This window comes from Cololabis saira, chromosome 23 (assembly GCF_033807715.1).
Source record: "Cololabis saira isolate AMF1-May2022 chromosome 23, fColSai1.1, whole genome shotgun sequence".
NCBI lineage: Eukaryota > Metazoa > Chordata > Actinopteri > Beloniformes > Belonidae > Cololabis > Cololabis saira.
Genome location: NC_084609.1, coordinates 32,717,376 through 32,741,849, shown reverse-complemented (window position 1 = coordinate 32,741,849; position 24,474 = coordinate 32,717,376). Strand labels below are relative to the sequence as shown.

The 24,474-nt window shown below is 45.8% G+C and overlaps 1 protein-coding gene across 11 annotated transcripts in view; it reads left to right on the top strand.

Moving 5' to 3' along the window:
* The window catches only part of LOC133423935 (uncharacterized), a 111,955-nt gene extending 87,905 nt beyond the window's left edge, over positions 1 to 24,050 (top strand). For 5 of the 11 annotated variants that reach the window (XM_061714273.1, XM_061714272.1, XM_061714271.1 and 2 more), the window contains 5 exons: positions 18,457 to 18,600; positions 19,028 to 19,122; positions 21,580 to 21,869; positions 23,214 to 23,267; positions 23,344 to 24,050. In XM_061714273.1, the coding sequence (XP_061570257.1) occupies positions 18,529 to 18,600; positions 19,028 to 19,122; positions 21,580 to 21,869; positions 23,214 to 23,267; positions 23,344 to 23,477 (645 nt within the window). In that variant the 5' untranslated portion in view covers positions 18,457 to 18,528 and the 3' untranslated portion in view covers positions 23,478 to 24,050. Of the gene's footprint in view, positions 61 to 18,456; positions 19,123 to 21,579; positions 21,870 to 22,895; positions 23,107 to 23,213 lie in introns of all 11 variants that reach the window. The other 6 variants (XM_061714275.1, XR_009770838.1, XM_061714276.1 and 3 more) reach the window with 6 other exon arrangements.
* Positions 24,051 to 24,474: the final 424 nt, after the last annotated feature.

The window sequence follows — 24,474 nt, the reverse complement described above, 5'->3', positions numbered from 1 at the left end:
GGAAGATCTTTGCTACCGAAGTTAAGTCATGAAGGAAAACACAACACGGCAAAGGAGATGGTGAGTTTGAAGGTGTTACGGGAGTCTTATTTTCATTTTATGCGGCGCTGCCCCCGGGAATGCTTGGCTTGTGTTTGGCTTGGATGTGTATCCGTCAGCCGTGTTTGTTTATCTCACCCACATGAACCGAGGCCATCAGGGCCACATGAATGGTTAACCTGGCCGTCTTAAACTGCCCCAGTCCCATCAGACCAACGCCATGTGCAGACAGACAGACAGAGGCTGTGTGTGGAGGCTTGAATGCAGGCAAGCAGGGGAAATCCTCCTGTGTGTTTATTTCTTTCTGTATCTTCAGGAACTTAAACCACAGGCTCGCTGAAGAATATCCACTGTGTTTGCGCCAGTTCCAACAGTCGACTACTCACTTGGTTCAGTCATTAACAGACTTACTAAGTGTGATTAGTGTGAATATTGGACACATATGATCAAAACTGCTGCTTTAAAACCCTTTCTACTACACACACGTTGTCCCAGACATCTTTTTAAGGGATACAAAAGTACAAAACTTTATTATAAAGCTTGAAGTTGCCACATTGTGTTGATTTATTCGTCGTCTCATGTGAGAACTACCTCAAATGTTTTCTGATTGGTTACATTTGTGGAGGCTTGCCGGTGGGCGGCGCTAGTGGCTTATGACTGCGCTCAGCTCCAGTCACTCCAGTGGGTGTGTGACTGTGTTGCCAGTCACACACCCATTTTCACAGGCTGGAGCCACAGGCCGATTCAGAATATGAGAGTTGTTTTAGATATAAAAGCCAGCATCACAAAATCATCAATGTTTTTTCTTTGAAAAGCAACCTTCTGAAGTTAAAACAACCCTAAGTCTGTTATTAGATGGTAAGCAGTGTAAACCTTTGTTAGTTACCAAAATTATGTGAATTAATGCAGTTTGAGTTATAATTTGAGTGTTAGTGCTTGGGGCACTGCTTTTATTCATTTATAGAGGGTCTGCATTGACGTCACTTCCCCACTGGACCAGCCCCCTTACTCACACTGAGTGGCAAAAACAGCTGCAACTAGTGGAGAAGACTGAATAACAGCTGATTATCGGCTTAAATTAAAGGCAGTTGGACTTGACAGTGACCCGTACAGTTACCCCAAGAACCAGTGGTCCATGGACATTAATATTTGGTACAGTTACCAAGAACCAGTGGTCCATGGACATTAATATTTGGTACAGTTACCAAGAACCAGTGGTCCATGGACATTAATATTTGGTACAGTTACCAAGAACCAGTGGTCCATGGACATTAATATGTGGTACAGTTACCAAGAACCAGTGGTCCATGGACATTAATATTTGGTACAGTTACCAAGAACCAGTGGTCCATGGACATTAATATTTGGTACAGTTACCAGAACCAGTGGTCCATGGACATTAATATTTGGTACAGTTACCAAGAACCAGTGGTCCATGGACATTAATATTTGGTACAGTTACCAAGAACCAGTGGTCCATGGACATTAATATTTGGTACAGTTACCAAGAACCAGTGGTCCATGGACATTAATATTTGGTACAGTTACCAAGAACCAGTGGTCCATGGACATTAATATTTGGTACAGTTACCCCAAGAACCAGTGGTCCATGGACATTAATATTTGGTACAGTTACCAAGAACCAGTGGTCCATGGACATTAATATTTGGTACAGTTACCAAGAACCAGTGGTCCATGGACATTAATATTTGGTACTGTTACCCCAAGAACCACTGGTCCCTGGAAATGAATATTTCACCACAAATCCAGTTTCCTGATATTTATATGTACTTCATTTTCTACGCCGGGGAAATACACGAAGCAAAGCTTGAAGACATACAAAAGTCTTGACGCTTGGCCTACTTCAAGGCAGGATTTGTTGTAGAAATTAAAGTGATGAGGACACTGAACTTTATGATTTAACCGTTTAATGTTAGCTACCCAAAAATCCAACATTACCTGATACAAAATGGGAACCACAAATCCACGTTTCGGTGTCTGGAATCCAGTTGTTTCTGTGAATTGCAGCGATCCCATTTGCCTCTCTTAATTTTTTTTTTTTCGGCAATCTGTAAAAGAATAACTCTGATTTCTTGCTAAATCTATGAGTACAGTCGATCCCACAACAACTCTTTCTGCCACTCAGTCTTTCTGCCACTCAGTCTTTCTGCCACTCAGTCTTTCTGACACTCAGTCTTTCTGCCACTCAGTCTTTCTGCCACTCAGTCTTTCTGACACTCAGTCTTTCTGACACTCAGTCTTTCTGATACTCAGTGGGCGTAACCGGCTGTGAAGTCACATCTGTGACGTCATGTGCATTCCCTCTATTAAATGAAGCCTCTGACAGAGCCTGTGCTTAATTGCCTTTTTGGAGCAAACACATGTTTGGGATGACGCTGGGCGTCACGTTGGTCATCCTGCAGGTTGGAGGATGACATACCCCCGACTGTTCCACAGATCCCCCAATACTCCCAATACATAAAATGAAAACTTTTTTTCCCTATTCTCATCAGGTTTCTTATCTACAATAGTCAAAACATGTCAAATTAATGTACGAGAATTTCTACTAGTCGCGTTGTCGATTGAGGCAGCCGTTTCACTCAAACGTTTGTCTTTTTGATACTATGACATGCATCAAACACAATAACTCAAGCAACAAATCCAACCATTTCTAGGTAAAAAAAATGCTTTTTCTTGGCTGCAAAAGGACTCACCTGAAACCAAACAAAACATCAATATTGTCCTTTGATTTCATTCAAACAATTCAACAGGGAATTTCCACTTGCAGCTGATTAAAGACATGGCTCCTTAATGCATCCGTCAACCTGCTCAGCCTTAATTCATCTCAGAATTAATTACAACGTGAGTCAAAGCAGTGACCTCAGACGGGAGCCAGAGTTGTGATGTGAGACTGTTTTGCATCATTTCCTCCCAGAAACCATGCCGAGAGCTTTGTTTGAGTTGAAAGACGTGGCAGAGATCCAGGGTCACAGAAGGGTGGGTTTATGTGCTGTGAGATGCTGTGGGGGCGGGGGGTGGGAGAGCGGGGGCTTTCACTTGAAGCACAGGCTGTAATCTCATCCTGCTGTTTCTTACACAACATTCAAGATTAATTTAATTTAATTATCACCCTTTAGCCAGGGGCAGTGAAACAACACAGTTAGTCTTTGTAATGCTACTCACACAAAAACAGGCTACATGAACACTGCCAAGTTAGAAAATATAAATTATAGTCAATTGTGGTGATCTGGCAACCTGAAGAAAGAGATTGCTCCTTAGTCTTTTGGTATTTTAGCGTCACTGATAGTAGATGGGTCATACTGTTCTGGAAAGTCCTGCTGGACATCTTTCCTGTTTCAGACTGTGCACACTGTCAGATTTGTGATGTCTCCTCTTTAGCTGGTGTCAGTTGTGATTTATTCAAAATGTAGCATGAGAGCAGTGCTGGGCTTTTTACTTAATCAATTAACAATAATACAGTAATGATGTATTCTTGACTATGTGTGCATCGTGGTTCATAGCATCTACACACACAGCCTGGATAAAGGGTCCTAGATCGTTGGCAGCATTTATGCTTGTCTGTTATCAAAGTGACAGCGTAGACTTCACCCCTACAGTGGACATACATGATTGGATCAGTGTAGACTCCTGTCTTTTAAAATGTACACCTGTAAAAGTGAAGCTGATTTTTATTGAGAGGATGATCTTTCTACAGGTACTTACTAGTACCACTAGAACCTACTCAGCCCGACTCGACTCGCCTCGGTTTTGCGCTTCTCCACTAGGGGTCGAGGCGAGTGGAGGCATGCCAAATAGATACTTTTTCTGTATCTATTCTGCCGAGGTTCTAAGCTGCTGAGTCGGCTGTATCTGACATCATCACACTACAGGCCACCGATTGGTCGGGGGGTTGGAGTCAGACGTCTGAGTCAGGAGGAGGAAATCAGAGAAAGAGACTCTGACGGATTCTTGTTCATTTTATTCAACCAGCAACGGCAGAAAAAGTCTGTTTCATGATCCAACTCTGAGGTGCAGATGTTCATAAACCTGGTGCTGAGGAGAGAATTAAAAAGGCGGCAATAAGGAACAACCAGATCTACCAGGAGCTCTGTCTCTTCATAGCTGCTCACGGCTCCAGCAGCACCGAAACAAACAAACAAAAATTAAAAAGCGTTGCCGCTTGAAGCTTCTCTCTCTCTCATTCTTTAACTTGATATGGAACACAAGCCACAGAACCAGCAGCACATATACCATCTACTATATCTTTAGTGTTGTTGTCTTCTTCGTTTAGATCACAAAATCAAATACGTCACAGCAGCTTCGCTCCAACCTCCTACTTCTGATCTGGGTATCGAAAATAAACAAGGGCAAGGCGAGTCGAGTCGCGCTGAGTAGGTAGGCTACTAGTGCAAAAGTGCTATAACAGTTTGTTCCTGAAGCCATGAATCTATAATGATTACAGCACATCTGGCTCAGGTTCATGGGAGTTCACCCATGGTGGCTTGAAGGGACAGCACATGTTAGATATTTTGGACAGAAAAGTCAGAGAGGGCAGACTGAGACGGTGTGGACATGTACAGAGGAGGGACACTGGGTACATCAGTAGAAGGATGGTGAGGTTAGAACTTCTGGGAGGGAAGCCTAAAGACCAAAGGGGCGACGCCTGAAGAGAAAAGCTGAAAGGAAAAGAAGAAGAACGTGCTTGTTTCTGTCTGCCAGGCTAACATGCTAGCTGCTGCTCTGTGCATCTTGCACCCTAACTTGTCTCATAATCTTTGTTTAAAATTAAAAGAAAGCAATGTTTTAAGAAGGCATTTCATTTTATAGGAACAGTTATATTATTTATGAAATTCAATTCAGTTTTATTTATATGGCGTTTATTACAACAGAAGTTGTAATAGACGGAACAACACACTTGAACTACGTCCTTGGTTCCAGTACAAGCTCATGCTCACAGGAAGTTGAGCTCGTTAAAAGCTAATCCAACGGCAGGAAGAGTAGTTGGTGCTGAAGACCATTCCTGGATTTCAGATGATGTTGTTTTGAAGACAGGGCTGCAATGACCATGAAAAATCCTGGAACTGAAGTGGGAAGAAAGAATCAGGAAGAGACAGTATACCTGGGGTAGCTAGCAAGTCAGGTTTAGCATTCCAAAATGGCAATGCCTCCTAAATTTAAGGTCATTTCTGGATCTATGGGATTTTTCCAGACAAAGAAAAAACCTTCTCTTTACTATAAACTGATACGCAGATTAAAGCTGAATCCGAAGTCTGTGAAGGAGACACCAGCAGAGCTGTGAACGAGCTAAAAACAATGAGCTGTGATGCACAATGCATTTTTAGATGCACCTTGAGATAAGAGATCCATTGGGTTATTAGCCAAAACATAATGTAGCCTACATAGCTGCAGTTCCTCTGAAAGAGTTTTCAGTACGGCTAATGTCACCACTGCTACAGATCAGTGACTCACAAGTCTCACAAGTCTTCTTTTTGCTGTAATGAGCGCAAGCACAATGGCTGTCGTCGTTTCTCACTAGCCATTCATGCGTCTATTGTTTCTAAGTATGACATGATGTAAATAATAATTCCTCGGTTCCTGTTTCCAAGCATTGAAACCTTTTGATTTACTTCCACACACCACACCCATAGGTCTTAAATTAGACGCAGGGTTGAGACGTAAAACACCACTAACACATGTCACAAGGAAGTAACACTGTTTGACGGCCAGAGCTTGTGTAACTTGTATGACTCAGCGTGATGGATGCAGAGTTTGTAACTGCAATTACACCTACAAAGGGTTCTCATTATGTCTGTAGTTTCATGGTAATTCTTTCTGTAGGCTTTTCAGGTTTCATTATTATGGTTAAATGGGTCACATCCACTAATTTCAGAAGATCAGGATTATTGAGCTAGACTGGTCATGAATATAAGTTTGTTTATTGCTTTTTGAAGTGAGATACAACATTGAACATGTTTTAAAGGTCTGGACAACATTTCAACAAATTCCAAGAAAGTGTTTGGTCAATCACAACCTGTCTACAGAGGTTGAACAAGTTCTTGGAGATGAGAAGCTTGAATTGGTTCTGATTTATTTCCCCTCAAACTACTGTTAGCTACTTCGCTCTCACAATTCAAGCTCAGCAGAAATTCCTGTTTACACAACCTGGGTCTTTCTATTGGTTTTAGAAAACACCACTTGTGACCTTGGGACACTGCTTTAATGAAGCCAGAGGGGTAAGCCCGAAAGTTTTAACTGAAAAAGAATTACTCACCTACCTACAGTATATGATCTACTACAGTTTCTACAACTCAAATCAGAAACTGGGACAATACGGGGGATTCTGTACTGTGTCCAGATGAATAAGAGTTCCAGATATCTTTTGGGAGAAACTAGTGTGCTGCACGTAGCATGAAAGGGCGGGCGGGCGGTTGGATGGATGGATGGATGGATGGATGGATGGATGGATGGATGGATGGATGGATGGATGGATGGATGGATGGACGGACGGACGGATGGACGGACGGACAGACAGACAGGTGGGTGGTTGGATGGATGGATGGATGGATGGATGAATGGGTGGACGGACGGGTGGGTGGGTCGTTGGATGGATGGATGGATGGATGGATGATGGATGGATGGACGGTTGGATGGATGGATGGATGGATGGATGGATGGATGGATGGATGGACGGACGGACGGACAGACGGGTGGGTGGTTGGATGGATGGATGGATGGATGGATGATGGATGGACGGTTGGATGGATGGATGGATGGATGGATGGATGATGGATGGACGGTTGGATGGATGGATGGATGGATGATGGATGGACGGTTGGATGGATGGACGGTTGGATGGATGGATGGACGGTTGGATGGATGGATGGATGGATGGATGATGGATGGACGGTTGGATGGATGGATGGATGGATGGATGGATGGATGGATGGATGGATGATGGATGATGGATGGACGGTTGGATGGATGGACGGTTGGATGGATGGACGGTTGGATGGATGGATGGATGGATGGATGGATGGATGGACGGTTGGATGGATGGACGGTTGGATGGATGGATGGATGGATGGATGGATGGTGGATGGATGGATGGATGGATGGATGGATGGATGGATAATGGATGATGGATGGATGGATGGATGGATGATGGATGATGGATGGATGGGTGGATGATGGATGGATGGATGCATGGATGGATGATGGATGGATGATGGATGGATGATGGATGGATGATGGATGGATGATGGATGGATGATGGATGGATGATGGATGGATGGTCCTTCCAATGTTGCACAGCTTTAAGATGAATTGACTTTATCTCAGAACATTATCAGATCATGTGAGGTCTGGCGTTTCCTGCTGGACAGTCAGTCTGCTGCCAGAGCCACAGCTGCTAGAAACAACTCTGGAATAATAGTAGCACAATATATAAAAGACTGTTCCTTTCTAGGATTTTCACCTGGGATATTGTTTTTCTCAGACTCCAGTTAAATCTAGAAGCCAACAAATCACCGACATGGAAAGGTTCAAATGAATTGGAAGAAAAGAAATCAAGTCTCAACAAGCCTGTTTGGACTGATGCTCATATTCCGCAGTTTTTCCCTTCAGGAACCTCAAATACGGGAAAGTAAAAGGGAAAGGTGGTGGCTAATTCATCACATGTTAAACAGGTCAAATGACAGCTTAACATAAACTTTCCCTAACTCGTTTACAAGCATTGGTTGGGTTAGAAAATTAGCTAAAAACACCAAACTTCCTCCAAACCAGGAGGTGGTCCTTGCTGAGTGCAGATCATAACACTAACACACAAATCTGATCTCCTATAATAGAAGTAATGCATGTTGACTGTTTTTTTAGAAGACTCTTCACTCACATTCAGACTGTTTACACCCCTGCAAGCAAACCATGATGCAAATCTTCACTACCACTCAGTTAGCTTTCTCTTTTAACACATCACCCACAATCAGATATCCGGAGGTCTATTTCAAATCAGAGGATATTCGCTTTAGAAAGGGACTTTTCTGAAGAGTCACTGAGGCATCGTGTCTCCAGACAGGATTTCCAGAAATGTGACCACATTTACTCAAATACAGCTGCTGGTTCTAGGAAGCTGCTGTAGCGTGGAGTCAACTGGAAAGCTGAGGGGAAGTTGAAGATTGACACGCCACCTTGTGATTAGTGATTTGCTGACTGACTCCTGCACATGTGCTGAAGTGATAATACATAAATCATGTGGCTGATTAATGGCTGCCCGGCAGAAAGGCGAGAGCATTAGTTATATGATTTGGTCCTGTCAGTGTGTGTGTGTGTGTGAGTGTGTGAGTGTGTGTGAGAGAGAGAGAGAGAGAGAGAGAGAGAGAGAGAGAGAGAGAGAGAGAGAGAGAGAGAGAGAGAGAGAGAGAGAGAGAGAGAGAGAGAGACAATGACTACGTTTACATACAATCAATATTGGGGTTAAGGTCAATATTCCGGTTACTGAAACATTGGGAATAATGTGTTTCCATGCGTGAGCTAACAGGGTTATCCCTGTATACATGAAATTAATCATTAGGGATATCTGGATCAAACCAGCGACGCACGGAGAACGTCATGGCGCAATTCCCTTAATTTCTGCTTCTTCTTCCTGTATCCAAATCCAAAACACCAACAACAACAGCAGCACGGAGGATAATCAACAGCCCAGTAGAAGTGGTTTTGTTTCTCGGTCCTGTAGTTCTCCTTTTTCAGCATCTTCCAGAGCTTGATCTGGTCTGGCATTCACTCACCTTCTTGTAAATCTTCTATCCCGGTACTTTCTACCGTCTACAAATGCAGAAATGTTCATATCCTTCATTACATTTATGAAGTGATTAGTCTCCTCCTGGTCTTGTGTTTCTCCGTGTTTATAAGAACTTCCTGGACTCAAAAGACAAAGATAACTTCCGAAAAGAACATGAGCAGAAAACAAATTCCTGTTCCGTTTGATGGGGATATTCCGTTTGGCGTTTACATGACCCAATATTCAGGTTAGAAAAGAAGTAACCCAGGGGTCATGTTCTGGTTTTTAAAAACCAGAATATGAGCAAATTCGGGTTATTCAAAGGGGTTATTGGTGTTTACATGGCCGTGTAACCGGGTTATTGCTAATATTCCGGTTAGAAAAGGGTTATTGATGCGGAAACGCAGTCACAGAGAGAGACAGAGAGAGAACGTTCTGAGTCACTGATTTTTGAGCTTCCAGAGAAGTGTGTTAGACTACAAAATCAAGTGCAGGTCTATCCAGAAAGGTCTCGGGGGAACTTCAGGAGTGTGGATGTGTGTGGCTGAGCTGGTAATAGGTTTTAGAGGATGAGTGGGTGTTTTTATTGGAAAAGAAATGACTAAGCTGTAAGTTTACTGTAAGCGTGGGTGATGTGTCATGGTTCTGTCAGCCACTCTCACACCAGCCCCATAATCCTGGCCACACTTTTAAAAAACGAAGTCATTGAAGACAGGATCCCCTGAACTCTTATTTTTCAGCTTGAATGACTTAGATTGTCATCATGTCACCGTACTCATGTAACCCCCCCCCAGACCCTCCTCTTCTCACCACCCCATCCATCAGTGTATGTGGCTGATATGAGCACCGGTTGACAGCTTTTACATCCCTCCCCTGATGTTTTTATTCCTCCTTCTCCCTTACTGGCATTGCGTTTCCCTGTTAAATAAGACAGGAAAAGCTGCCCCCCTTCCCCCCACCCCTCTCTCTTTAAAAGTCTCTTTTTCCAGTGAACTTCAGACTAGGAGAAGCTGCGTGCAGCTATTTTTACCCGACTTGAAATTGGCCAGTTAAGACTGTTTATCTGAGTGGAGGGGAAAGCTTCTCGGCCAGGCCAGTTGGCTGCCGCCGCGCTGGGAGGGGACTCCAGTTGTGATCCTTTCCCGGAACTGAGCCCAAACAAAGCCAGATGCTTGAAATTTTCAAGAAGGAGAGGTTTTTGATTTGTCCCATCTTCTCTCCAGGGTGGAAAATAGGGTGATGAAAACCTGGTCAGCCCATAGAGTTTTGTGAAAATGCGGGAAGTCTTGAGTTTTTACAACCCCCAATTCCAAAGAAGTATATTGTACACACTGTGTACAATATACTGTAAATAAAAGATTGAGTGCAATGCTCTGTGACGCTTATACGCCCATTTTGTAGTCACAACATAGAAAACATATCAAATGTTTATACTGTGGAAATGTGCAGGTACTGTGTAGCATGTCCTGCTCTTCTTTAAACAAGTCTATTTACACTATCTGTACAGGGGCGGGGCTTCAGAGGGGGCTGTTGAGGCTGCAAGCCCCGCCCGCCAGATTTCATGGTTCATATTAGGTATAAAGCATTGTATAATATGTTGTGCTGAGATTTTCACACTCACAGTTAACATTAAAACAAAAATTGCAAGTGACTCTCCAAATGTATTTTGGGTAAAATGGTTGGTCATCAACAGCCGTCTATCAACGTCATCATCCATCACTTGTAAACAGAGCACAGTAATCCTACAGCCTAAACATGAGCAGGAGTTAGAAACACAAAAGTGGAGCGATAAAACGCAAAGACAAAGAAAAAAGGGAGCAAGAAAAAGCCAAATTGCCCGAGCTAGACGCATATTTTGTTGGCCCTAACTCTCCTCCTGTGGGAGATGAACCTGACGTTGTTAGCAGAGATTCATCCCCGGTCCGGGTCGCCAAAAGCTGCATCCTGGTCAGGGAGCAGGTTTACAGGTTTACAGGTAGCTACAGTTAGATCAATCACAGACACACACTGGCAGCAAGAACATGGGAGTTTGTGGTAAATTGTTGATATAGCAGCCCGGCCGCCTAGCTTATTTCCTTCTCTGTCTCTCGGCTGTAGCGATGATAATAGTGATGATAATAGTGATGATAATAGGGACTCAGCAGCTGCAAAGGGCCCGGCCCTATGCCCCGCTTCCCGGCCCGGCTCTGATATGTTCCACTACTGTATCTGTATGTGTACCAGTGTACCAGGTGTACCAGTGTACCAGGTGTACCAGGTGTACCAGGTGTACCAGGTGTACCAGGTGTACCAGGTGTACCAGGTGTACCAGGTGTACCAGTGTACCAGGTGTACCAGGTGTACCAGGTGTACCAGTGTACCAGTGTACCGGTGTACCAGGTGTACCAGTGTACCGGTGTACCAGTGTACCAGGTGTACCAGGTGGTGTACCAGGTGTACCAGTGTACCAGGGGTACCAGTGTACCAGGTGTACCAGGTGGTGTACCAGGTGTACCAGTGTACCAGGTGTACCAGGTGGTGTACCAGGTGTACCAGTGTACCAGTGTACCAGTGTACCAGTGTACCAGTGTACCAGGTGTACCAGGTGGTGTACCAGGTGTACCTGTGTACCAGGTGGTGTACCAGGTGTACCAGTGTACCAGGTGTACCAGTGTACCAGTGTACCAGGTGGTGTACCAGGTGTACCAGTGTACCAGGTGTACCAGTGTACCAGTGTACCAGTGTACCAGGTGTACCAGGTGTACCTGTGTACCAGGTGGTGTACCAGGTGTACCAGTGTACCAGGTGTACCAGTGTACCAGGTGGTGTACCAGGTGTACCAGGTGTACCAGGTGGTGTACCAGGTGTACCAGGTGTACCAGTGTACCAGGTGGTGTACCAGGTGTACCAGTGTACCAGGTGTACCAGTGTACCAGGTGGTGTACCAGGTGTACCAGTGTACCAGGTGTACCAGTGTACCAGGTGTACCAGTGTACCAGTGTACCAGGTGGTGTACCAGGTGTACCAGTGTACCAGGTGTACCAGTGTACCAGTGTACCAGTGTACCAGGTGTACCAGTGTACCAGGTGTACCAGTGTACCAGTGTACCAGGTGGTGTACCAGGTGTACCAGTGTACCAGGTGTACCAGTGTACCAGTGTACCAGGTGTACCAGTGTACCAGGTGTACCAGTGTACCAGTGTACCAGGTGGTGTACCAGGTGTACCAGTGTACCAGGTGTACCAGTGTACCAGTGTACCAGGTGTACCAGTGTACCAGGTGTACCAGTGTACCAGTGTACCAGGTGTACCAGGTGTACCAGGTGTACCAGTGTACCAGTGTACCAGGTGTACCAGGTGTACCAGGTGTACCAGTGTACCAGGTGTACCAGTGTACCAGTGTACCAGTGTACCAGGTGTACCAGTGTACCAGTGTACCAGGTGTACCAGTGTAACAGTGTACCAGGTGTACCAGGTGTACCAGTGTACCAGGTGTACCAGTGTACCAGTGTACCAGGTGTACCAGGTGTACCAGGTGTACCAGTGTACCAGGTGTACCAGATCTACATGTAATATGCATGTTTTTGGACTATTGGAGGAAGCCGGAGTACCCACGCGGAGTGAACCCTTGCATGATTTTATTTTATTTTATTTTATTTTTATATTGTACATGTAAAAGACAACAATTAAAGAGAAGATAAGAAAACAAAGCAAACAAAAAAACAACAAAACAAAGAATTTCATACAACAAATATCTTAATTACATGTGCAAAAAGGAATAAGAAGAAGTGTAAACTTAGTTAATCCAGCACCATTCACTAATCATTTACTAACACGTATTTATAATAACTAACTATACTATAATTATACTCACACACTTCCTATACATACATACACATAGTTGAGTATTTCTATATATTTGTACACACATGCCCATATAAATATGTATATAAATATACGTATTTACACCATACTATCTCTATATTAACTCCATCTGCTCTATATCTATATATCTATTTACACACGTATTCACACACATACACATATATATATATATATATATATATATATATATATATATACATATACATACACATACACCTATACATACATACATACATACATACATACATACATACATACATACATACATACATACATACATACATACATACATACATACATACTGTACATACACATATATATACACATGCATACATACACATATAATTAGCTGCATAGCTACATAAATATAAACAAATCTACCCATTCACCCAATAGTGTTATATCAGGCCCCTAAAGGCTAAACCCCCTCCTCTTTGTACCTTCTAAAAATCATGTTTTGTTTTTAAACTGGTTAATGTTTGGACATTGTTTTAATTCTGAATCCATTCTGTTCCATAGTTTTTTTGTTTTGTTTTTTTTTACCTTGTCTGCACACATATTAATGGTTAATACCATGCTGGTAAAAACCTAAGGCATATATATACATATACATATACATTGTTACTATATTTAATATTTATACATATATACGCATACATTCTGTTCCATAGTTTAACTCCACTGACTGATATAGAAAATCATTTCATTGTTGTTCGTGTTCTACGAGTCCTAAAAATTACCCCTTAAATTATCCCTCCCCTCTCTGTCATAAAACATTTCCTGTAAGTGAGATGGTTATAAGTTGTTCCTAGCTTTATACATGAATTTTGCTCAAGATGAGATGCATCCTTATGTAGCTAATTGCATCTTTGTCATTGGATCAGATAAAAATCTGGTCCAATGACAAAGATGACACTGATTAGGTTAGATTGTTTAAAAGGGTGGCTTTGGGAAGAAGGTGCTGATAGCTCACAGAAGGTTTGCAGGATTGCAGGCGAGAGGAGTTTCCACGGATTGCTTCGTGAGCTTCAGCAGTTGAATGTGCAGGAGGGAAGCGGTTGACCGGCTGATGTAAACTGTTCTCCAGTTCATCCAACCCGCCTGCCAGAGGTAATGCTTGGCTCAGGTCAGGGACAGAACTGCTCCAGCCAGGAGTGGGAATCCTTTCACAAACACGTCCAGAGAAGAGTGTGCAATGACAGAAAAAGACCCTGAAGCAAGAAAACATGTTTACACTTTGATAAAATGTTTGTTCATGTTGTCACTATGTAAAGATTGTGCCGCATGTGTACATGAGACCAATGTTTGCTCAAGATGAAGGGCGACATTTAAAAAAAGTGTCATTCTTTTTTCGAAGGAATTGCAGAAACTTTGTTTGGAGGATAAAAGGTGTTGCACAAAAACCCCAAAACCTCATTCTTCTGTGTGGTGGATGGCATGGTGCAGCGCAGACCAGGGCTTTGGGTTTCTGATCACTGAGACAACAGCAGTTCAAAACTGTATCAATTACATCTTGAGGACAGCAGTGGGGGCATGTGCACTTGTACAAATACAAAGGGAGTAATGATAAAACTTTATGAAACATTAGCTTGTAACTCGGGTAATTGTTGAACCGCTCTAATTTCCTCACAGCTCACGAAACAAGATTCCTTGACAGGAATTAATTTTTGGTATCACGGCCACAAATAAACTAGATGTTACGTTCTATACAATGAAAAAGCTGTTCTTACCTGGTGACTAGAGGATGGGGGTGTGTAGTTATTAACTGGATGGAACCTGCACAAAGGTTTCACATCCAGTCTTGACTGTGGGACTTCATTTCATAGGAAAATGAACTTTTCTCTGATTTCTCTTATTTTAATAACTCGTACTTTAATATAAGTCCCATTGTCTGTGTGATTTCCTCATCAATAACAGCCTGCAGCTTCCTCATCAATAACAGCCTGCAGCTTCCTCATCAATAAAAAACTGCAGCTTCCTCATCAATAACAAACTGCAGCTTCCTCATCAACAACAGCCTGCAGCTTCCTCATCAATAACAAACTGCGGCTTCCTCATCAATAACAAACTGCAGCTTCCTCATCAATAACAAACTGCAGCTTCCTCATCAATAACAAACTGCAGCTTCCTCATCAATAACAAACTGCAGCTTCCTCATCAATAACAAACTGCAGCTTCCTCAGCAATAACAAACTGCAGCTTTGTGTATTTAATCAAAGATCCATTTAATTAAAGACTGGGGATTCACAATGAACATGTGTTCACAGGTGCCTGGGGCTGTAGACCTGGGGAGACAGGTGCCTGGGGCTGCAGCCATGGGGAGACAGGTGCCTGGGGCTGCAGCCATGGGGAGACAAGTGCCTGGGGCTGCAGACCTGGGGAGACAGGTGCCTGGGGCTGCAGCCATGGGGAGACAAGTGCCTGGGGCTGCAGACCTGGGGAGACAGGTGCCTGGGGCTGCAGCCATGGGGAGACAAGTGCCTGGGGCTGCAGACCTGGGGAGACAGGTGCCTGGGGCTGCAGTGCTGGGGAGACAGGTGCCTGGGGCTGCAGACCTGGGGAGACAGGTGCCTGGGGCTGCAGACCTGGGGAGACAGATGCCTGGGGCTGCAGCCATGGGGAGACAGGTGCCTGGGGCTGCAGTGCTGGGGAGACAGATGCCTGGGGCTGCAGCAATGGGGAGACAGGTGCCTGGGGCTGCAGACCTGGGGAGACAGGTGCCTGGGGCTTTATCCATGGGGAGACAAGTGCCTGGGGCTGCAGACCTGGTGAGACAGGTGCCTGGGGCTGCAGCCATGGGGAGACAAGTGCCTGGGGCTGCAGACCTGGGGAGACAGGTGCCTGGGGCTGCAGCCATGGGGAGACAAGTGCCTGGGGCTGCAGACCTGGGGAGACAGGTGCCTGGGGCTGCAGCCATGGGGAGACAAGTGCCTGGGGCTGCAGACCTGGGGAGACAGGTGCCTGGGGCTGCGGCCATCGGGAGACAGGTGCCTGGGGCTGCAGACCTGGGGAGACAGGTGCCTGGGGCTGCAGCCATGGGGAGACAAGTGCCTGGGGCTGCAGACTTGGGGAGATAGGTGCCTGGGGCTGCAGCCATGGGGAGACAGGTGCCTGGGGCTGCAGACCTGGGGAGACAGGTGCCTGGGGCTGCAGCCATGGGGAGACAAGTGCCTGGGGCTGCAGACCTGGGGAGACAGGTGCCTGGGGCTGCAGCCATGGGGAGACAGGTGCCTGGGGCTGCAGACCTGGGGAGACAGGTGCCTGGGGCTGCAGCCATGGGGAGACAGGTGCCTGGGGCTGCAGCCATGGGGAGACAGGTGCCTGGGGCTGCAGCCATGGGGAGACAGGTGCCTGGGGCTGCAGCCATGGGGAGACAGGTGCCTGGGGCTGCAGACATGGGGAGACATGTGCCTGGGGCTGCAGACATGGGGAGACAGGTGCCTGGGGCTGCAGCCATTGGGAGACAGGTGCCTGGGGCTGCAGCCATGGGGAGACAGGTGCCTGGGGCTGCAGCCATGGGGAGACAGGTGCCTGGGGCTGCAGACCTGGGGAGACAGGTGCCTGGGGCTGCAGCCATGGGGAGACAGATGCCTGGGGCTGCAGCCATGGGGAGACAGGTGCCTGGGGCTGCAGTGCTGGGGAGACAGGTGCCTGGGGCTGCAGACCTGGGGAGACAGGTGCCTGGGGCTGCAGACCTGGGGAGACAGGTGCCTGGGGCTGCAGCCATGGGGAGACAGGTGCCTGGGGCTGCAGCCATTGGGAGACAGGTGCCTGGGGCTGCAGACCTGGGGAGACAGGTGCCTGGGGCTGCAGCCATGGGGAGACAGGTGCCTGGGGCTGCAGCCATGGGGAGACAGGTGCCTGGGGCTGCAGCCATGGGGAGACAGGTGCCTGGGGCTGCAGACCTGGGGAGACAGGTGCCTGGGGCTGCAGCCATGGGGAGACAGATGCCTGGGGCTGCAGCCATGGGGAGACAGGTGCCTGGGGCTGCAGTGCTGGGGAGACAGGTGCCTGGGGCTGCAGACCTGGGGAGACAGATGCCTGGGGATGCAGACCTGGGGAGACAGATGCCTGGGGCTGCAGCCATGGGGAGACAGGTGCCTGGGGCTGCAGTGCTGGGGAGACAGATGCCTGGGGCTGCAGCAATGGGGAGACAGGTTCCTGGGGCTGCAGACCTGGGGAGACAGGTGCCTGGGGCTGCATCCATGGGGAGACAAGTGCCTGGGGCTGCAGACCTGGGGAGACAAGTGCCTGGGGCTGCAGACCTGGGGAGACAGGTGCCTGGGGCTGCAGACCTGGGGAGACAGGTGCCTGGGACTGCAGCCATGGGGAGACAGGTGCCTGGGGCTGCAGTGCTGGGGAGACAGGTGCCTGGGGCTGCAGACCTGGGGCCTCATGATCAAAATGTGCAGCGCACAAAAAACGTGCGTACGCCACCTTCTACGCTCACGGTAGTATGATCGAAAATTGATTTGAATGTAGAAAGTTGCGGTCTTTCACGCACACACCAAGGATGGCGTACGCACTTTTCTGAGGTTTTGTCCGTTGGCGACACTCACTGGTGATGCAGTGAAGTGCAGAATATGAGGAAACGTGACGTCAACAATAAGTTCAGGACCACGTGAAGGACACGACAGTCTCCATATCACCAGATAAGTTACACAAGAGTGGAGCTGCAAAAATCTCTCAATCAACCACATGATCTGAACAAACAACTAAAGGCAGGAGCTCAACGATGGAACCTGCAAATCCCAATGGCAACCATGGCTCCGTTAGAGGAACCTGCTGATGCATCAGATCACACCAATCTGCTGGTCCAGGATCTGGATCATCAGCTGGTTTAGGTCACCAAGAGGATCCTTCTGGATCTCTGCCCTGAACTGGACCAGCTGCTCCGGTTCGGATCAACATGATCTTTCAGCTGGAGCTACAACTGGACAGGTCGGACATCTCTCAGTCGCCATGACGACCGTATGGGACGACTACTGGAGATTAAAGCCAGATCCTAAAACATCCCATAACTGTGTCTGGACAGAAAAACATTCAAATACATTTTGCAGCGAAAAACCGGTTCGGTAAAGTTGTCTTTTAAAATAAAACTAAGATGTCATGGAAAGGTAGGTTGATATGAATTGATGTGAATCAGCAATGAATGAATGAAGTTGAATGAAATACGTTTTTATTGAATAGGCAACTTTCAGAGTCTCATATCGAGTCGGCTGCAGGTGCTGCAGGACTCCAGAAAGTGTTTCTCCGATGATGGAGGCCGGGATGGACCGGGACTGAGACCGGCCTCTCCTCCTGCGGATGCAACTTTGCTTAAAATACAAACAAAAATACAAACAAGAAAAGGAGAGTGTAATGATGCACTAACGCTGCCAATAAACAAATCCTTACGATCATAATAAACTCAACGCAACACGAAGCAAAGAACAACAATACCCATGATGCAATGGAGCTTAAATCGGAAGAAATGCCCCCAAATAAATTATTTTTTCCAGGCCTCAACTTTTGACTGGACTGTCTCCAGCTCACAGTTTTTTGTGCGCCGCACGTTTCGAACATGAGGCCCATGGGGAGACAGGTGCCTGGGGCTGCAGCCATGGGGAGACAGGTACGCAGGTCCGTGGTTTGAGTTGAGGGAACATCATCATTTGGAAACAAACAAACAGTAAACAAAGTGAATATGAGAAGAGAAACCTAACCCAGTTTGGTACTGCAGCATGACTCAGCAACAACTAGAGAATAAATGTCACATTCATTTTCCTTTCTGTCCTTGCAGGTACAGTGGGTACGTGGACAGATGGACTGACAGATGGAGCGACAGTGAGGATGACATCATCCCATCCAGGGCATGAGGATGACAGTGAGGATGACATCACTGGACATGACTGGTTCTGCCAGTGGTTGGTTGGCGGCGCGTAAGGTGGGAACAGGCACTGGCCTCCCATTCACATGGAAGCTTTTACCCTGCACGTCTGGAGAACGCACTCTGGAGATGAACCTCAGGGGCCCAAGTCTTGGTTGCCATTCCGGGGCTTGAACCTGTGTCCTCCAGACCTCCAAGCCCACCTCTGTAGCCACTAGACTACCACCCCTGCCATACAACAGGCTGTAACTGCTTGTCAGCACGTTTGTTTGGACACAGTTGAAGCAAAGTTAAATGGTGACTGTGAGAGTGGACCGGCAGCTACTCCTGCTGCTTTGATGCCAGTTCTCTTTAAATGTTTTACAGTTTGACTCAATTCATTTCATTCAGCCAAATGATTTATGTCTGACCTGGCAATAAAGCTTTTTCTGATTCTGATTCTGATTCTGAAACAGTGCCTGGTTTGTTTGTGTGGTGTGAGCAGAGGCCTTCCAGGATAGGTGGCGTGAGCAGTGGTCTCGATGCTGCTGGCAGGTGCCAGTCCAGCTGGGGGGTCCGGACCAGTCTGAGGTGCTACAGGTACGGTCTGGACCGCCGCTATGCAGCCTGCAGGGACGTAAGCTACATGACATAGTGACATCAAACCTGTGCACGGCAGCTACAGCACTAAGACGACACTGTTTAGGATAAATCCAGGGCACACGACGTGAACAGAGCCGAGTAGCAAGCTAAGGCCCAGTTTCCATGTAGCAAAAACGGTGGGGTTTTCATGCGTTTTGACCATTCGTTTACACGAAAACGAAGCTCAAAGTCACCAAAAACGGTTGTTTCTGAAAACTCCGGCCATAGTGGAGATTTGCAAAAACTCTGTCTTCACGTTTGCTTGTAAACAGAGGGAAACGCACATTTAGGCTTCAGAACGTCACATTATGCAACAGAAACGTCACCAGCGTCATGTGTGCCACCTGTTGGAAGTAACTGGAAGTTACTCGTGTCATTTGTTGATGTTTTATTTCCAGGATTCTGATGCTTCTCGTTACACTGCCCCCTGCAGGTTTGGCTGCTCATAGCACCTTAACAGCTATTTATGCGGGTTTGTGTTTTTGAAGAGATTTTAAAAACGATCCGTTGTAAATTATGGTATTTTTCAAAACGTAGAGGGGGAAATATCCGTTTTTGTGTAAACGTGGCCTAAGATAGATCACCAAAACTCACCACCAGGCTGCATCATGGTCCCCACCGGATCACTCCCTTTGTTGATCGTTCCCTCTTTTCTTAAGCCCCCCGGTCTGTTGCTGTAGTTTCCATCCATCAAATAAAATCGATTGGTTTTTGTTGTTTGCCCCACGCATTTTTCTATACTTGCTCCACGGCCTCTCACATCTAGCACTCAGTCGTCCGCTGGAGCAAACGTGGACAGTCTGCACACATTCCCATCCGTCTCTGAGCCATCCTCTTCCATTTCCACCTTTTCTTCTTCTGCACAGTTTGTGGAATTGTCATTGCAGCACGCTCTGATATCGCTGTACACCAAACAATCTGGAGTCATCTCTGTTCAGCGGCGTATTTGTAATTCAGTGCATGTTGTGTTTTCACCAAATAATGCCCACTGAGGCGTTTGTGTAGCGTTCAGTGGAAAGGCAGCTGCGTTTGTCTTGGCATGTGTGGCTGCAGGACATTCGAGGTAACATCCCCGGCATTGAGGAGGTAAAAGCTTTGCTGCAAACAGGAAACAGAACCGGCAACATTGGCGGATTTTCCCCTCTAAGTGCCGTTGCATTAGCTGACTCTGACTGTGTGCTGCGGTGAAAGTAGCTGTCCGTGCACTTTACAGTTGTCTCATACATTCTTTTAGATGTTTTTTTTTTACCTTGTTTTTGCCTCACAGACCTGGTTTATCCATCCGAGTGATGCAGGCTAATTAAACCATCTGAATATGCAGATATTCTCAGTCTATCACCGTAGTAATGGAAATGCGTTTAAGTGAACGCAGAAGAAGAGAGAGGGAAAGATATTTGGACGGAGGGGAAAGATAAATGGAAAGATAGCTGCTGGATTGCAGTTTGCTCGTCTTTTAAACAACATCAGAAATGTTCTCTGTGTTTTGTGGTGCTGTTTATTTACTGGTGCCGTCTAGCTTACAGCCGCACTAACTCTGACCTTTGACCTATCCAATGTGAGTTAGCAGCCTCTTTTTGAGCAGGATCTTATTGCTATGGTAACAACTCTATCTTTAGGCGCATTTAGATGAAATGGTGCCCTCTTGTGTCCAAACGTCACCTCCCAGGATTTGTGCATGGGCTGTTCTCAGTGTGAGGTCAGCTACGAGAGGATGTTCAGGTTACTGTCTTCCCACGGCGCCCACCCGGCTCAAGCAACAGCACCCTCATTAAACCTCAACCAAAAACCTCCCAACATCTACATGTCCACAGCAGCTCCCTGCTACAGTCAGATGATCTGACACCCATCTTTTGAACACACATAAGAGCCGCTGAGATGTCATGATGCATGTATTTGATTACGTTGTAGCTTTGTTGTCCTGACAACCTGGTGGGTTACGTAAGTGCTCGGAACCGGTTCCCACAAACAGGCGCACACACAAGTCTTTGTGCTGTGACATAAGATGCCACACACACACACGTACACACAGATTTACTGTCATTGTTTGCGCAGGCGTTTCGTTTGTTACCCTGAAGCCTCTTTATTAAGCCTGTTAAACCTGCGTGTAGCTTTAAAAACACATCTTTCATTAACCGAGTGTGAAGAATGTACAGGCAAAGGTGACACCGTTTGTGCTCAAATAGACTCCATGGGGCCACTTGACGAGTCAAATACAGTTTTGCCATTTTCCAAAACTGTGTAATGGCCAGAAAAGGAAAGCAGACCTCTTGGAAGTAACTTACATTCAACATTAATTTGCCTTAAAAAGTGATGTGATCTTCATTTATGCCACAATATCAAACACAACGTGCTTAAGATGGTCACACACAATTATTATTTATCTTGTTTTTAATGCACTTGTTAAAATATTCCCAGGGCTGAAGATTTCTGGTTGAACCTGCGATGGCACCAGTATCTCCGGATCAGACCTGCAAAATGTTCAGCAGGGATTCGGGAACATTGCTCTGTCCACAACGGCTTCAGACGCATGTGTTGGACGTCTGGTGTGAACGGCTCTCTCAAGTGGGACCACTTCCAGCTGGTAAAGAAGACCTGGACACTTAAAGCTAGTGAGGAAGACCCAGAAAAATGGATCGCTGCAATTCACAGAAACAACTGGATTCCAGGCACAGAAAAGTGGATTTGTGGTTCCCATTTTGTATCAGGTAATGTTGGATTTTTGGGTAGCTAACGTTAAACGGTTAAATCATAAAGTTCGGTATCCTCATCACTTTAATTTCTACAACAAATCGTAGTAGGGCGAAGTCGGACCGAGCGTCAAGACTTTTGTATGCCTTCAAGCTTTGCTTCGTGTATTTCCCCGGCATAGAAATTAAGTACATATAAATATCAGGAAACTGCATTCATGGCCAAATATTAATGTCTATGGACCACTGGTTCTTGGGGTAACTGTACCAAATATTAATGTCCATGGACCACTGGTTCTTGGGGTAACTGTACCAAATATTAATGTCCATGGACCACTGGTTCTTGGGGTAACTGTACCAAATATTAATGTCCATGGACCACTGGTTCTTGGTAACTGTACCAAATATGAATGTCCATGGACCACTGGTTCTTGGGGTAACTGTACCAAATATTAATGTCCATGGACCACTGGTTCTTGGGGTAACTGTACCAAATATTAATGTCCATGGACCACTGGTTCTTGGTAACTGTACCAAATATGAATGTCCATGGACCACTGGTTCTTGGGGTAACTGTACCAAATATTAATGTCCATGGACCACTGGTTCTTGGGGTAACTGTACCAAATATTAATGTCCATGGACCACTGGTTCTTGGTAACTGTACCAAATATTAATGTCCATGGACCACTGGTTCTTGGTAACTGTACCAAATATTAATGTCCATGGACCACTGGTTCTTGGGGTAACTGTACCAAATATTAATGTCCATGGACCACTGGTTCTTGGTAACTGTACCAAATATTAATGTCCATGGACCACTGGTTCTTGGTAACTGTACCAAATATTAATGTCCATGGACCACTGGTTCTTGGGGTAACTGTACCAAAATTTAATGTCCATGGAACACTGGTTCTTGGGGTAACTGTAACAAATATTAATGTCCATGGACCACTGGTTCTTGGTAAGTGTACAGGTCACTGTCAAGTCCAACTGCCTTTAATTTAAGCAGATAATCAGCTGTTATCCCATCTTCTCCACCAGTTGCAGCTGTTTTTGCCACTCAGTGCGAGTAAGGGGGCTGGTCCAGTGGAGAAGTGACATCAATGCTTACCCTCCATTCATGAAGAAATGAGTGGTTTATCAGTATCACGTGCACAGCTCTGTGTCATGTGTCCTGACCTGCAGGACAGGTGCAGGCGGTTGCATTCCCTCACCTCTGGGAAGTTCAAGATGCCATTGTTGGAGTTACAGGGTGTGGACAGCAAACGTGTGAATACTGATGCACCCTTCAGTCCTTCATTTGTTGGTTCACGGGCCCTTTTAAGCGCTCATGTGCTTCTCCTGTCCTCTTCTCTGCAGCATCAACGGCAGCGAGCCACAGACCACCGGGATTCCAAGACGCTGCGGAGGAAAGTGAGTCTTCATTATTTTCTGGATGTCCGTCACATTGAAAGTAAAACGCTGCTTCTTGTCTGTCGTGTAACAACAGCTGCGGTGCATGTCACCTGCCACACGCCGCCGGCCTCGGGACGTCGACTCGGTTTGAATTTATCCCTGCTGCTGGAGGCGACGCTGTGCTGCCATGGCAACACGGGATTCCTGTTTAAAGCTGGCTTCCTCTGAATAAGAAGCGCTGTCACAGTTCTTCCTCCTCCGAGACGGTGGCTCATCCACAGACAGAGCGACACGTGGCCGTGCAGGAGAGAGCGTGTGTGTGTGTGTGTGTTTATCCAGCTGACAGGGGTGTGTGTGTTTGTGACGCATGTGCCATAAAGAGGAAAATCAATCTCACACACCGAACCAAACTAAAGCTCACAGGGTAATATAGCACTTTTAACTTAATTACATTTATCTGCCCCCTTTAGTCACTTGTTACTTTACAAATGACAATTTTAGGTTTTGATTTGCAAAAACGACTGCTAAGTATTGCTAAAGGGTTTGGTTTTGAGAACTTTAGTTAAAATCAAAACAAATCGAAATTAAATGTGTGGATATTGCTCATTCCAGCTGTTTTGTTGAGTATTTTCTGTTTCTGTTTATTTCTAATTACAATCATCTGATGTCACCTATTTGAAATAATATATTTTCTTTCCCTCAGTTAATGGCACCCTATATACACACTTTCTTTTCTTCCTATTTTTGATGCAGGACCATGTAGACGTGAACTAACGTATAATAATATCAGAAGCGGTTTCCCTGCAGGTCTTGAGCTTGGGTTTTATTTAGTGCACTTTTACACCAGCAAAACTTCTGTTTCTCTGCTCTGGCTTGGAGTTGCTGTTCCCACGTCGCATTAAAAACTCATGCTATCGATCTCAGTTAGCTGAAAGTGGCTCCAGGCTTGATTCAACACCCTGCCATGTCTTCACAAGTGCTGCAGGATCTGTAAACATTCACAATTCATTTAATTTCATTTATTTATTTAGAAAGGGACAACGCACATTAATTAACATGAGCACTTGAGTCCATCATGTAAATGTGCCAGATTTAGCCATACAGGCTAATTTACATCTGCAGTCCCTGCAGGTTGATGGTATATATAAAAACATTAAAGGAGAACACACTAAAACACTAGAGCCCAGAGTACAAACAATTAGTAAAACCATGACATAACTCTGAA